A 14,370-nucleotide genomic window follows, 5' to 3' on the forward strand; every position below is an offset into this window, starting at 1 on the left:
GAACTAAAGGCAGATACGGCCGTCAATATCAAATCCGATACAAGCAGATCAAAATTGGTAAACCAGCTATTAATTCCTAAGCAGAAGTTTATTTCTTGCTTGATTGACATGGGAAAGGCCCTCGATTGATAACGATGTGAAAGAGCTTGGAAACTAACATCTATCGCCCATAATCAATCACCTGGGCTCTTAAGACGTCCTGAAGCCTCGCAACCATGGGGACTATAGACGTCGTCTACATATTCGACGAGCATAACACCCTTCTCCTCTCTCACCACTACCATGGATCCCCTCCATCCGCGAAGGTTCTGTTGAACACCTACCTCTCCCACTCCTCACCCCGCCCCTCCGTCCTCTATGTCCCAAGCACCCACCCACCATGCATCCTCTGCTCCATGGTTCAAGACCGTCTCCTATTTCTCACTCCTCTCTCTCATGATATGGACCCGCTCATAGCGCTCGAGTTCCTTCACCGCGTGGCCGACGCGCTGGAGGAGTTCCTGGGCTCCCCGCTACTAGCTAGTCGGATTGAGACGCAGTATGATGTCGTCGCGCAGTTGCTGGGTGAGATGTGTGATGCGGGTATAATGAGCGTCACGGAGCCCAACGCGTTACGGGACCTGGTGGATGTGGGTGTGGGGTTGATGGGCAAATTTCTCGGAGGCGTTGGATTACCTAGGTATATCCCATCATCCCTTGAGCCACAGAACAATTTATCAAAGATGGGATTATTGACCCTTTTCGAATTCAGCGCTTCACCATCACTATCATCAGCACCCGGTTCCAGCCTATCCTTCAAACCCCCCGGCTCCGACACCAACCAACTCGCCATCCCCTGGCGCCGCGCCAACGTCCGCCACACCAGCAACGAGCTCTACGTTGACATTGTCGAGTCCGTCACCGCTATCCTCGCCCCCTCCGGTCGCCCGCTCGCCGCCCGCGCCCACGGCACTATAGTCTTCACCGCCAAGGTCTCCGGCGTCCCCGACCTGATCCTGCAGCTCACCACGCCCGGCGGCCGGATGAACGTCGCGCATACCATGCAGCTCCCGGTGTTCCATCCGTGTGTGCGGCTCGCAAGATGGAAGGAGCATCCCGGGGAGCTAAGCTTCGTACCGCCGGATGGGAGGTTCGTGTTAGCGGGGTATGAGGTGGATTTGCTTGGAGCGGACTATCTGACGCGGGCGATGCATGATCCGAATTATAGGTCGGACTTGCATTTACCGGTGTCTATTGAATTGAACAAGTCGCTCGGACCGGACGCGTTGGATTTTGAGGTCAAGATGTCGCTGGACCTGAGCTTCGTGAAGGTCTCGTCCTCGTCGAGTACTGGGTTGGGGGCCGGCCTTGGTCGGGCAAAGAGCGCCGGCTTGAGACCGAGTACCGCGACCAGTGGGACGTCTGCACAGCCGACGTTGGAGGAGATCGTTGTGAGCGTGCCGATTCCGAGTGGGGTGAGGAATTTCAGCGAGATGAAGGCGAGTCGCGGGGAGGCGACGTATGCGCCTGGGGACGGGACGCTGGAGTGGCGAATATACGGCAAGGAGGCGTCAATGCTGATGAATGGCGTGCATAGTGTCTCCGGTGGCGTGGTTGCGACACTGAGGTGTTCGGTGGTTGGACAGCCTAATGTCGGGGAGGTCGAGGAGCCGTTTGCGCCGCCGAAGGAGAAGTGGGACTATGATGAGGGCGGTGATGATGCCTACCAAGCGGAGGCAGGGAGTGGGAAGAGCACGGGGAAGAAATCACCGAGCGATGAGAAGCTCTCAAGGATAGCCGCGAAGAACGCAGAGCTGATGCCATCGTCGGCATCAGTCAGCTTCCAGGTCAAGGGATGGTTGCCCAGTGGAATCAAGGTGGAGAAGCTTGCCATCGATATGCCGAAGAGTAAAGGCATAGGCGCTGGCGTACAACCATACAAGGGCGTGAAGTATCTAGCTGTAAGCAAGGGCGGTGTTGAGATTAGATGTTGAGTCAATGAAATGCTGCTGAGTTCAGGACATAAGTTGCATGTGAATACCAATTGCGAAAAATAAAACGGCCTTGGCAGGAATCGAACCCTCCCGTAGAATTCGCCCAATGTACCTCTCAACTCCCCATTTGCCCTTTATAGAGCGCTAGCTCATCCCCCCAAGCAAAAAGAAAGAATCAGACTGCAAAATAGCAAAACTATAAGCTCTTGGGAGCCCTAGGGAGTCCTTCTTCCGAGCGTTGTTTACGAATCACCACCGTTGCCGCAACGGTGTAGATCATCTCAATGCTCCCAAGAACCTTTCCAGCTGTACTTGACAGTATTCGTGTGCCACGTCGAGATATTGCAGCCGAGCCACCATAAGGTGGCGGAGGGGGCTACCAACTAAGACACTCTGCCATTTCCTGCTGATCAGTTATCAGTTTAAATCAATTATATATTAAATCTGTAGATGTGAACTGGACAGCATCATGCAACTCACTTACTGGTGAATGCTCCTAGTACTCTCCTTCTTCCCTTCGGTCATTATTTGACCCGTCAAACCCAATTCCATCTCCTAGGCACTGTGTTTACTTGGATTTTGCGAATGCAGAACACAGCGCCCAGCTCACCTAACTAGCAATTCACCCCAATGGCAGGGTCACATGCACGCATCAACATCACAAGACCTCAATTTTCCACTTGAACAAGTTCCAAATCTCATATTGATACTGGTTCAACCATCGTATAATACATCGCCCCCAAGTCTTCACCTCGGCATGATTTTCCACCTCCTAGTCTATTCTTCGCAATCCAATCCATCATTGAGAAGCCAACGCCGATTGCCTCTCTTGCTCGATCTTCGCGTAGAAAGCGTCGCGGTGTCGCACGGCCGGGACATGGTATCCTGTAGGAAATGAGAAGCCGAGCGAATGATTGGGATGCGATGTGGGGGCTTCGATATCAATACGTACCGTACCACCAGGCGTAGCCAGCTGCTGTACCAAGACCTACAACTCGTGTCAGTGCAAATCCAGAATATGATGAGGTATACACGTACCAATTGAAACACTCAGGTCGATAACCAAGCCCCGTCGGAGCATCTACGTTCTGTGAGTTAGCCGGTGGTTGTTGGGCATGGACATGGACCACGTACACCAGTGATGGGTTTGACAGCCATTATGAGCGACTCTTTCGAGAGAAGAGAGTTGTTTTCGGTGGATTGCGAGTCGAGTCGGATCGAGGCGAGGAACTTGTTCTCTGCAGATGGTGGTGTGAGGTGGGTGTTGAAGTTGAAGTTGGAAGCAGCTCGCGATGTTGCGGAAGCTGCGATTGGGGCTTGGCATGGTTGACACCTCAGGCTTCAAGGCCAATACCTCGATTCCTGGTCACTCACATCTGATCCTGAGCTCCAGCTCCATCTAACCTTGGATATCCGTATTCTCCATCCAACTGCGCATTGCTTGCGCATTGCTTGTGCTTTTCGTTCTTTACTTCTCGCTGTACACTTCTTCCACCGCTCTTTTGGTTGAATCACACTCCCACATCTCCGCGAACCGCTTAACCCAGAGAATCCATGCCTGGCATCAAGATGGAGTCGGGTCCAATGCAAGGTCTCAAGCGGCGCTCTCCCGACGATTATGAGCGACTGACGAATGGCGACCATCCGGCGAAGCGTCAGAAGAAAGTCATCCGTGCCTTGAAATACAAACAACCCTTTGCGGAACTCGCGCTTGAATCTCCGCAAGATGACAGCGTCTTTCACGCGCAGCTCGTTCGGTCCATATCAACCGTCCTCACACGAGTCGGGTTCGATGGCGCAAAACCATCAGCCTTGGAATCCTTTCGATCCGAGGTGCAAGAATGTATGGAGATCAACAGGCCTATCTCGATGCCTTGATCTCAGTACTGATGCTTCACAGATATGCTTCACTTCCTTGGCACGGTTCGCGCATCGATGACCAATAGTCGGAGAACCCACCCGATACCACAGGACTTCGTCCTCGCACTCGTCAATTCGGGAATTACACCTTCAGAGCTGCTCGGTCATCTTGACCATCACCTACCCCCTGAGGTCTCACTCCCTCCGCTCCAAGCCGCTCCCCGAGAGACAGATACCGTTCCTAAGCGCGATCTGTTCTCCATCGACGCTGCAGACACCACCAAGCGGCGATTCATCCCTGCAACCATGCCACATTACCCAAGCAAACACACCTGGCAGTCCACACCCACCGTCATATCCCGGATCACTGACCCGCTGCAAATCCGCGAGAAATCCACCCAGGAAGGCATCGTCGCCGAGCAGGCGCTCCGCAAACTCGTCGCGGCACGACAGCGTGGCGCCGCGAACAAGACCTTCGGCGAAGGGCACAAGACGCAGAAACGGGAGTTAGAGAGACGGTGGGAAGACGGGATGATGGAGATGATTCGGATGGACGACGAGGAGGCGAGGAGGCAGAGAGTAGACTTTGAGGGAGATGCGGACATGGGGGCTGGGGATGTGGATGTTATGAACGCGGCCGCAGAGGCATCGAACGGTGCGTTTGGGGTGGATACTGGGATGGTTGTTAATTGGGATAGGAAGTATTGGAGGGCTGGTGCCCAAGGACTGGGTTAGGGAAGGTCGCGGAGGATCTTCAAAGGATTGTATGATTCGAAACATGAAGTCACGATTATATGTACTAGTATACTTTAGCATGCTGCGGGGGACCAGCTGGGCAGGTATTGATGGTTGTGAAGCCATTCGTGGACGGATGCACCAATATCACCGGGAAGCAAAGATGCACCGCTACAGACATGAATCCACAGCAATTGGAAATAAAAAATCATGAATCCTGCTTCAATTTCTCAAAAGACGTGACTTCTACCGTCAAATTCCCTGCACACCTACACGTCGCTGTGAGCAATCACCTCCACGATTCCACCTCCGAAACTCAGCTCGACTTACTTCCGAAACAACCTGATCACCGGCTTACATACGATCCTCCGCGTCACCGCATCGCCTGTATCCTGAACCGCCACATCGCAGTTATACTGCGCCATTTCCATCAACGGGCATTCTTCGAATTTCAACGGAACCTTGCGCACTTTGCCGTCCCGGGACACCGCCCAGTGCTGAAGTCGTTCGGGGAGTTCGGACGGGAGGAAGGCGTCGGGTTCGATGGGCATGACGAGATTTGTGCTGGTCTGAAAACGAAGAAGGGCGAATCAAGATTAGGGAGGGGAGAAATGCGTCTTGGTTTGGTTATTAAGAGCTAGGACGTGCGGTAGAGATGAGCGTGGAGGAATTTGGTCGGAGGGTGTTGGGAGAGGTGAAGGAGACGAATCTTGCTGAGGTGAGCTGGAATTTCGATATTGGAGATGCCCCTGAAGTCACGAAGACGTAAAATCACATATTCTTCTCTTTGAGTTATAGCTTTCTCAAGATATTCGTAAAGCTCGGGGCTACATCATTCTGCCTGCATAAATTTTATAGATCCACATTCTAACATCTCCCAGCTCTTCGCCATCGCCCTGAACCAGCTCCCCCCCTCTCCTCCACCACCACCCACCCCTTTCCACCGCCTCCTCTCTCGTATCGACCACCCCAAACCTCCTTCAGGTTCCTCCCCCTCAGAGCACCCTTCTCCAGCTGTCATCTCCCTCACGTCCCTCACCCCCGAGTCCGGAAAATCCCACCTCATCTACCACCTCTTCACCCACGCCCTCCTGCCATCCACGTTCAACGGTATCCCACTCCATGGCGCCCACTCTACCGCGGTCCTCCTCGATACGGAAGGCAGCTTCTCAGCGATACGTCTCGCGCAGGTGATGACACACTACATCAAAACGTGCGCTCAATATACGCCCCCGTCTCAGCCTCCTTCCCAAGGCCCTTCACTCCCATCAACTCCCACCAACAACCATCCCACTCCCACCAATCTCCCCACTGAGCATGAACTCGACTCCTTAATCCTCTCATCCATCCACCACCTCCACATCTTCCGCCCCCAATCCTTCCCCTCACTACTCGCCACTGTGCGTGAGCTGCCCACGTATCTCGCGAACCGGTCCAACCACGACTCTGCGGGCAGAGAGCTGTGGGGTGTAGTGTTGGATTCCGCGGATGCGTTTGCGTGGGAGGTGAGGGCGGAGTTGGAGCGGGAGCGGTTCGAGGAGGTGGTGCGAGAGAAGTTTGGGAGGGGTGTGGAGGGCGAGGACGAGAGATGGCGGGAGGGGGGTGAATGCCGGACGGAAGTGATTGGGGGAGGAGAAACGAGCGAGGCAGAGCGGGACGCAACTGAGAGCTATGGCGAGCAGATCGACCAACCCACCCGAAACCCACCCACCGACAGCGGCAACCACCCCCATCCAACCTCATCCGCAAAACCTGGTCCATACACCTCCCTCCTCACCGCCCTCTCCCACCTCTCCCGTCGCTACCGCTGCCGCATCATCACCACAACCTCCGCCACCCGCCACCTCTCCCCCCCACCCTCCGATCCCCGCCTTCCATACCAACGCATCCACACGCTACGCTCGCCGCTTCCGGAGAAATGGAACGCGTGGCATAATGTCCGCGTATTGATTGAGCGGGAGGCATTGGGGCGGAGGCGGGTGAAGAGCGTAGAGGAGGCGAGGGAGGAGGAGGGGAAGTGGTTGGAGCAGGGGAGATGTGGGGTGCTAGTGGGGAGCGATTGGCGGAGGATGGGGAATGTCGTGGAGGGGGGTCATGGGAGGTGGGAAGAGGAGATAGCGGGGCCGGAGGAGTTTTGGGGGGAGGTTGGGAGGGCGCAGAGAGGTTGGGTGATGAGGGTTGGGAGGGAGGGGGTAGAGATTGGGGTTGGGGCGGATGAATAGAGAGAAGGGGGTAATGGGTGATGGTATGAGGGAATGCATGCACATGATGCTAAATGGGAGGGTACATGGTGACACAGGTAGTGAACGATGAAACGATACACGACGCTTACGACGGATGTGCGATGCACGACGTACATATTATCTGATGTATGTGTATCGGAATGTAGAGTTAGGTGATTATTGTACATCCATTATGCCGAGAAGAACCCAACAGGACCGAAGGACCTCTCTCGCGAGGGTGGAGATTATCGACAATTAGGTAGGAAAGGAGAACCCTGGCTCATGCGCAGATGGGTATCAATGGGCCGTCTCGTCATGCGCATCCAATGTCAGGTGTCGCCAGAAAGTGCTGCAAACCGGAAGGGAGAAGAAGGGACGTAGGAAGGGATTGTGGCGGAGGCCGTCATGGCCACCAATTCATCTTCTTGTAGCTTTCAATCACCGCTTCCACTTCGGTTGTTGTCAATTGCGGATGGTCGTAACTAATTTCCAGAAATTAGCCGGGTCCTTCATCCGTCCGCTCTGGTTTCGCAAACTATTGTAGATCGATGGGAAATGAGGAAGGAAGCTCACCTAAACCCCGTTGCAATCTCGAACGCGCTCCCATCCAAACTCAAATCCGTGTCTTTTAGCAACTCCTTCTCCATGTACGGATTTAGCGGCGTCGCCTGTGTGATATTGGCCTTCATCTCCAGTTCAGCCCACGGATCCAACGTCTCGTCATTCACATCCTCGACCACGCTGTCAAGGTGCATACGCGCGAACGTAGAAATGATATGCCCCTGGAATCCGGTCGGAATCGCGAAGATTTCGTGAACGATGGTGGCGAAAGTCCCTTGTGCTGTACTTTTCATCAGCTCGAAGTTCTCAAAATGGTGTGGACGTGGAGATGAAACTTACTCGTCCCACCATGATCCACGATATTAAAAATCGGCGCCGGCTTCACCTCTCCCTTCTCCGCATACCACCCCGCCGCCGTCCACAACGCCCGCGCCACGTCCTCCACGTGCACTGTATTCTGCCGCAGGTCTTTATCCCACAACCACTTCATCTCCTTCTCCAAATACTGATACACCCGCGCCATGCACAGCGCCGTGCTCAGATACTTCGCCGTATACGGCCCATACACGTGCGCCAGCCGCATCACCACCAAATTCAGCCCCTCCACCTTCGCCAGGTCTTCTTCGGCCTGAAGCTTCCACTTGGCGAGCTTCAGGTATGGCTTGACCTTTGCGTTCTCTTTTCGTGGCGCAGGGTCCGGTTTGTACACCATGCCGGTGGAGAGCTCCAGGAAGCATTTGATACGCCGCTTTGCGGCCTCGCGGCCGAGGGATAGGGAGAGGTTGTAGGAACGGACTTTGTAGACTTCGTCTTCTTGAGCGTAGCGGGTGTCGCCGCCGCAGTTGAAGACATAGTCGAATTGGGCGTCTGAGGGGCGGTCGAAGATGCGGGAGAGGTTCTCTGAAGGTCAGGAAAAGGCGATGTCAGCTTACGGACGACAAATGGCATGTTTCGGTGTACACCAAAATAAGGGATCGGGCGTAGTAGGGAAAGTAGAGATTGGCAGACTCACGTTCTTGAGAGGCATCTGCCTGCATGAAGTTGTCTTTCGATACGGCTTTAGAGAACTCCGGGGCTAGCCAGGCGAGTTCGGGAAGCTGCTTGTCAACGAGGCGGACTTCGGAAGCGAGGTGATTATTGTGGATGTGTAAAGCGAGGAAGCGGCCGACATAGCCTGTAGCAAAGTAAAACATCGTCAGCGCTGCTCAAGAAGAACTCGTTTCATGTCGTGGAGATGTATATCCGTCGATTGAACGTGCAGCAGCATGAGCAGTCTTCCCAGCGAACTCGACGCTTCAAGACGAATCCATGGTCTGCATGTATGATCCCTCAAACATGAATTGAATCAAGCACATACCCAAAGCTCCAACTATCAGCACCGATGGCTTCGTTGAACAGGCGCCGTCGTTCTGAGCATCCGCCATTGCTCGAGGTTCACAACGCTGGCTTATTTACTCGAATAAGGGTATCGTCCAATATTTAGATGCTCACTCGCACAGAAACAAGATCTCAATGCACACAACAGCAAAGAACAACAGGAAGGTAACAGTAGTATTAACAATGAGGGGTATGGAAGGTCGTACACAACAATGATGGCTAACCGCGACAACGTATTAGCAATTGGAGGAAAGTAAGATACGTCAAAGACGGAACTAAAAAGAGGGGGATTAGCGCAATGATATGCACTTGCGGATAACGGGAAATGGGACATGCGACATGCAAGTCACGCATCCACGACGCTTTGAAGGTCGTAATCAAACATTGACTCGGCAAGGGTCATCACCAGATGCAGCCACAATTGGGGGAGAAGGAAGAACTACCGAGATGGATGGTCAAATCTGGCCGATTCGGTGGTTATTGTTGAATATTGAATAATTGAACCGATGAGAAGGCTACGGAGTCTATACTGGCTTGGTGGATGGATGATGGTGGTTGAGAAGACGGGAGATAACTCAGATCGGTGCATCCGTAAGGCATAGATCGAACATATGGGACTCTATTTGCTTGAAACCATACATTCAACCCTTCATCCTTTGCATCTTCCAACCACAGTTTCTTTCCCCCGATCCCTAATACCCAGTTGATATGCATGCTTATTGCATGATCTGTGCCGTGCAGGATCAGGATACAGCGCGGAAAACTGAATTCCCCGCCCCTGGAGGCCGCATTCCGGCATACGATGTGCAGACGCCACTGACATTACACTCCATTTAGCGAGCTGCCGGTGCTCTCCCATGTCCCCATTTCAACCAACTGTATCGCCTTATTATTCGACTATCGACGCCCGCCAGGGGCCCCCTCCGAGACCCAGACCAACCGGTGCCATGCCTAGTTAATCCATCAGCACCGGCATGGCCCCGATCTCCAGGTCCATCCCTCCCGTCCGTTTCGGCCCTCGACGGGTGTAACAGATCCCCCGCTGCCCTGAGACTCCACCGCCAGTGGCGTCCACATCCTCGCTTCGTGACACATCTCGTGATCGATTACCTGGTCGATAGCCCATTGTGTTCTACGGGACCTGCATTCGTGGCTGGAGAGGCGTCAACTGATCGTTGTTTTGACCCGGATAAATCCTCAGATGGGGTTGTTTAAGCGGTTGGATCCATGACTCTCTCCTGCTGGATTTACATCGATGATCTAATGGATTCAATTCCAAATATTGTGATGTTTAGTGCGATCTCCTCCTCGCACCATCGTCCACGCTAGAGTATGGATAGCGGAAGCAATCTCTGATTTACACACGGCATTTCGGCTGGTCCCGCGGATATCAGTGACGGCGTCCCTAGGCTTCCAAATTGTTTCTTGACATTTGCTTAGAATATTGATGTTCACGCGCAGGCTAGTTCACGTTTCCCATTTCCCTTTTTGAGTCCCATGCACACATTGTTGATTGCCAACGGCCGTGCAGAAAGCAGTATATTGCGTTAGGCTCAAGCTAAGGGGTTGGTCGATCATCCGAAGTAGATGACGAGACAACCTGATGCCATGCATAGTGGATCTACTAGTTATAAAATCACCTCGAAGATTAGAAAGATAAGTGAAATGTAGATGAATTTCTCATACCGTTATCGTCGGAATCATTTATCTTATCACTCGAGCTGCTGCCCCAGCCACGCCCCAAAGGGCTTCGGATACACTGGTTTCCGGGGTCGATCTGTTGGGTTCCCGTGTAAAGCAGCCAAGCAACAAAGGCGTCAAGCCCACCTCCGCAATGTGGCAGAGGTTAACAAGAGTGCGTCGGACCCAATACTGAAATGCGGGGAATTTATCTTTCCCAGCATTGGAGCGTCATGGCTGCGCCGCTACCACCTCTATGTGCCCGAGATGCGGATGATGCACTGATCATGGCAGGGGGGCATCAGATCGGTGATGACAGTAGAGCCATCCAGCCAGGTGAAGTCCGGTTGAGCAACCGTGAGATCCTTGGCCTTGCCTGTTCATTGTTTAGTAGCTCAGGTCTGCCAATGTCCATGGTCGCCTGGGACAGAGGAGTTTTCCTTCTTTTGACTTAGCAGATGGAGATAGAAGGACTGCTCCGGTTGATCTCCTTTCTAATGATTGCTGGAATCAGCCACAGTTATAAGATATTCAAGTTAGAGTGTTTCTTCTCTATCCCAGTTTTGACTATAGTCTCATAAAGCCTATGCCACAATCAATCGTCGTCACTAAGTATCCCTTAGGTAACATGCAAAATAGCTTTGACCAACAAAAAGAAAGCAATCCATCTAATATTTGAAGTTCGCCGGTATCTGGTTGTCCGGATCGACAGCCCGAGAACTATCAGGCTGATATACACCAAGCCGGATCTGAGCCATATGCTTTGCCTAGAGAAGGATGTGGGCAAGATGCAACGATCTTCGACTCTACGAGATTAATCTAAAGGGAATTAACACAAGGCAGAGCAATTAGAGAGCTTTCGTAAGTCCTTTGTGTTGAACAGAGCACATAAATACTACACTGCTGTCAACCTACCCATCTATTTCCTGGTAAATCACGCCTCTTGGAGTGAAAAAATGAAATTCTCTATGCACGACCCTTGTGGTTACACTTCAAATCATAACCCGTCGAACGGATCCCATCAGGCATCTTCTTCGACGCAGTCTGGGTTGGGAATGACCATGATTCAACCGCTGGAAATGAAGGGCTAGCAAAAGGCAGCCAGCCCACCGTCCCGTGCTGCTGATGAGTCCACTGCCAGCAAATCGGACGAGCGTCTAGGAATCGATTACCATATCACAAGCAAGTGGACTAGCTTCGTCGCCGTTGAGAAGACAAAGATGGTGGAAACATATGCTCGGCTATATTGCGCCCCCGCATGACGAGCACGCGATGCTACCCGAATTTCGCAACGCACCCGGCACTACGATCGAGATGACATTGTATCGCCGCATGCCACGGGTTCTTCATAAATGGAGCCGAGAAGGCAGGGATACTCGCCGTATGCGATTATGCGTGGATGCCAACGACACTCTCACGCTACAGGGTATAATTTCCGGCCAAGAAGCATTCGGTGAATTTGAACTAGGTGATGAGCAACAAAGCATCTGGTCCTGGAAACAGATATGTGTCTTCAACGAAACCGTTACCATCATTCTTGCCCTTCGAAAACTGCCAGATGTGGTCCTGAAAGGTATCTGCGGGACATCACTACTCACGGTATATACCAGGAACAAGTTTCCGGAAGGCAAGGAGCTATGGGAACTAGTCATCAACAAGGCAGAGCGATGGCTAGCTACGGCAGTCCCTGACGAAGATACTAGAAAGAAAATTTGAAAGGCCGCCGAGGAAGCACAGAATTGGAAAGCAGGCGACTAGGAGTCCACGGAAACTTTCCTGGTTGTGATGGTTGACGGCATTCTTGCAATCTCGATTGAGGTGATATTGTCCTGTCTTGCTAAGACAGCGAAGAATTGGAACGGGAAATTCGACAAAGCATACGTTCAAATATGGACTTTACTTAGCATATATTTAAACAAGACGGCCTTGAGAAATGAAAACTGGCTACGATGTGCAGAATGAAGTTGACGTTGATGCAAATAGTAGACTCGTATTCAAATGTTGGCCGTGTAGCACTCAGTGAATACCCCTCCACGCGGAAGATGCGTTGGCAGATTCATTTATCCTTCAAAATGGTATCAAACCATGGTAAGATGTAATAATTCAAGCAAGGAACTACTTCAATGGTATGAAGGTGATAGAAGTGGAATGTAATGAAGTGGTTTAGTTAGCACCATGAAGGCAGAGATGTATTAGGGGGAGAAAGCATCGGAGAATGTTCGGCTTCAATTTCAGTCTCCAATATCAGACATCATCGATATTCTAATCATAAAACTTCCAAAATGCCATAGAACTTGCGTTATACCACAACTGGACTTCATGAAAGGGGTGACAACGCTGAGATGGCTCAAGTACAGCCATACAGTGCCTGTCCGTGTCTCACGAGGAGTGGAAATACCTAGACTATGGCGACAAGCCCGACAACGATGTCCCCGTCCATACAATATCCAACAACTCCGATATAGCTCTAGTCAGTATCCTTTGCTAATTCCAATTGACCATACTAATGTCCGATATATAGGTCCTAGGACCCCCTCCACTAACCCCTCAATCTCTCCCATCCTCCTCACCCGCGCCTCATCTCTCGTGTCCGAACATGCGCGCCTCACCACCCAACTCTCCGCCTCCTACGACCTCCCCACCGCCAAACGCGTCGGCGAACTCACCCCAATCGCCAGCGCCCTCACCTCGTACCAATCCGCCCACGAAGCCGTCACAACCCTCGACTCCTTCCTATCCGACCCAACCACCGACCCGGAACTTCTCCCCCTCGCTGAAGCAGACCTCCCAGACGCCATAAACGACTTCAAAACCAGCACGACCGCTCTCCTCGCCTCCCTTCTCCCCCCGCACCCATTCGGGAACCTTCCCTGCCTGCTTGAAATTCGGCCCGGCGCCGGCGGGCAAGAAGCTTTCCTGTTCGCGGGGGACCTGTTCCGGATGTACAAAGCCTACTGCTCCGCACACAACCTCCCCTGCACGGTTCTCAAATACGAGACGGCGGATGGTATCTCCGATCCGAACGGCGCGGAGGCACCTCTACAAGAAGGCGTGATAGAAATCGGGCAGGAGGGCGCATACGGTTTACTACGGACTGAAGCCGGCGTCCACCGCGTCCAGCGGGTCCCGGCGACCGAGGCGAAAGGTCGGACCCACACGAGCTCCGCAGCGGTGATGGTACTCCCGAGTTTCCCAGCCACGTCGACCGGCGAAGAAGGGGCGATCGACGTGAACGACCCGAACAGCGACTACTACGTGGACCCCAAAGAGGTCCGGACGGACATCATGCGGGCGAGCGGGGCGGGCGGCCAACACGTGAACAAGACGGAAAGTGCGGTGCGGTTGCTGCACGGGCCGACAGGGATCGTGGTGTCGATGCAGGATTCGCGGAGCCAGCATCAGAATCGGGAGAAGGCGTGGCAGGTGATGCGGGCGCGGATTGCGGAGAAGCGGAGGGAGGCGCGGGAGGAGGAGGAGGCGAGGTTGCGGAGTAGTGTTATTGGGGTGGCGAAGGTGGGGAGGGAGCATAAGGTGCGGACGTATAATTGGCAACAGAGGAGGGTGACGGATCATCGGAGTGGGTGGAGTGAGCAGCGGTTGGGGAGCGTGTTGGAGGGTGGGGAGGGGTTGGAGGACTGTATGAAGAGCGTGAGGGGATGGATGATTGAGCGAGAGGTGGAGGCTCTAGTGGCAATGGATGAGGCGCAGGAGAAGGGGAAGACGAAGACGAAATCCAAATCCAAATCGAAGTAGATGTAGGAGATGGTCCGGAGTTGAATAATGTACGGACTATTTGTAGTTGGAAGATACCCAGGATCGTGGCAATGTAGTCACATTGTACTTAAATATCCCCGCAGGCGATCTCCATCGCCCGTCTTGTAACAATAGATGAATCCTCTCATGAAGAGCAACTCATAAACATATAGTCATGAATCCTTTAGAATGAACTCCCTTCTGTCACC

At 52.9% G+C, this 14,370-nt stretch overlaps 7 protein-coding genes across 7 annotated transcripts; 4 read left to right on the plus strand and 3 right to left on the minus strand.

The window, feature by feature from the left end:
* Nucleotides 1-1,995, plus strand: P152DRAFT_462846 (clathrin adaptor, mu subunit). The gene has a single exon (XM_033680426.1). It carries the CDS (start codon nt 216-218, stop codon nt 1,971-1,973), a length of 1,758 nt encoding a protein of 585 aa, XP_033529739.1. The 5' UTR covers nt 1-215; the 3' UTR covers nt 1,974-1,995.
* Nucleotides 1,996-2,772: 777 nt separating this feature from the next.
* P152DRAFT_477581 (cytochrome c oxidase family protein-like protein) lies at nt 2,773-3,131 on the minus strand (the record flags this gene model as incomplete). The annotated part of the gene is made up of 4 exons (XM_033681595.1): nt 2,773-2,858; nt 2,926-2,961; nt 3,012-3,054; nt 3,108-3,131. 4 exons carry the CDS (start codon nt 3,129-3,131, stop codon nt 2,773-2,775), a joined length of 189 nt encoding a protein of 62 aa, XP_033529740.1.
* Nucleotides 3,132-3,566: 435 nt separating this feature from the next.
* Nucleotides 3,567-4,544, plus strand: P152DRAFT_372344 (uncharacterized protein; the record flags this gene model as incomplete). The annotated part of the gene is made up of 2 exons (XM_033675541.1): nt 3,567-3,816; nt 3,874-4,544. Coding segments are annotated over 2 exons (921 nt in total), but the record flags the coding sequence as incomplete, so codon positions are not given.
* Nucleotides 4,545-4,837: 293 nt separating this feature from the next.
* On the minus strand, nt 4,838-5,119 carry P152DRAFT_477583 (uncharacterized protein; the record flags this gene model as incomplete). The annotated part of the gene is made up of 2 exons (XM_033681596.1): nt 4,838-4,847; nt 4,899-5,119. 2 exons carry the CDS (start codon nt 5,117-5,119, stop codon nt 4,838-4,840), a joined length of 231 nt encoding a protein of 76 aa, XP_033529742.1.
* A 104-nt stretch (nt 5,120-5,223) lies between these two features.
* P152DRAFT_477584 (uncharacterized protein) lies at nt 5,224-6,790 on the plus strand (the record flags this gene model as incomplete). The annotated part of the gene is made up of 2 exons (XM_033681597.1): nt 5,224-5,286; nt 5,450-6,790. The coding sequence occupies 2 exons, from the start codon at nt 5,224-5,226 to the stop codon at nt 6,788-6,790; spliced, it is 1,404 nt and encodes a 467-aa protein (XP_033529743.1).
* Nucleotides 6,791-7,085: 295 nt separating this feature from the next.
* Nucleotides 7,086-8,990, minus strand: P152DRAFT_255724 (NAD(P)-binding protein). Its single transcript, XM_033674735.1, has 5 exons — nt 8,709-8,990; nt 8,364-8,525; nt 7,691-8,251; nt 7,364-7,631; nt 7,086-7,272 (listed from the first exon to the last, which is right to left on the minus strand). Exons 1-5 carry the CDS (start codon nt 8,773-8,775, stop codon nt 7,194-7,196), a joined length of 1,137 nt encoding a protein of 378 aa, XP_033529744.1. The 5' UTR covers nt 8,776-8,990; the 3' UTR covers nt 7,086-7,193.
* Nucleotides 8,991-12,658: 3,668 nt separating this feature from the next.
* P152DRAFT_425466 (release factor) lies at nt 12,659-14,339 on the plus strand. The gene is made up of 2 exons (XM_033677233.1): nt 12,659-12,878; nt 12,930-14,339. The coding sequence occupies exons 1-2, from the start codon at nt 12,728-12,730 to the stop codon at nt 14,159-14,161; spliced, it is 1,383 nt and encodes a 460-aa protein (XP_033529745.1). The 5' UTR covers nt 12,659-12,727; the 3' UTR covers nt 14,162-14,339.
* Nucleotides 14,340-14,370: the final 31 nt, after the last annotated feature.

This window comes from Eremomyces bilateralis (assembly GCF_010015585.1).
Source record: "Eremomyces bilateralis CBS 781.70 unplaced genomic scaffold P152scaffold_42, whole genome shotgun sequence".
In the NCBI taxonomy this organism is placed as follows: Eukaryota; Fungi; Ascomycota; class Dothideomycetes; order Eremomycetales; family Eremomycetaceae; genus Eremomyces; species Eremomyces bilateralis.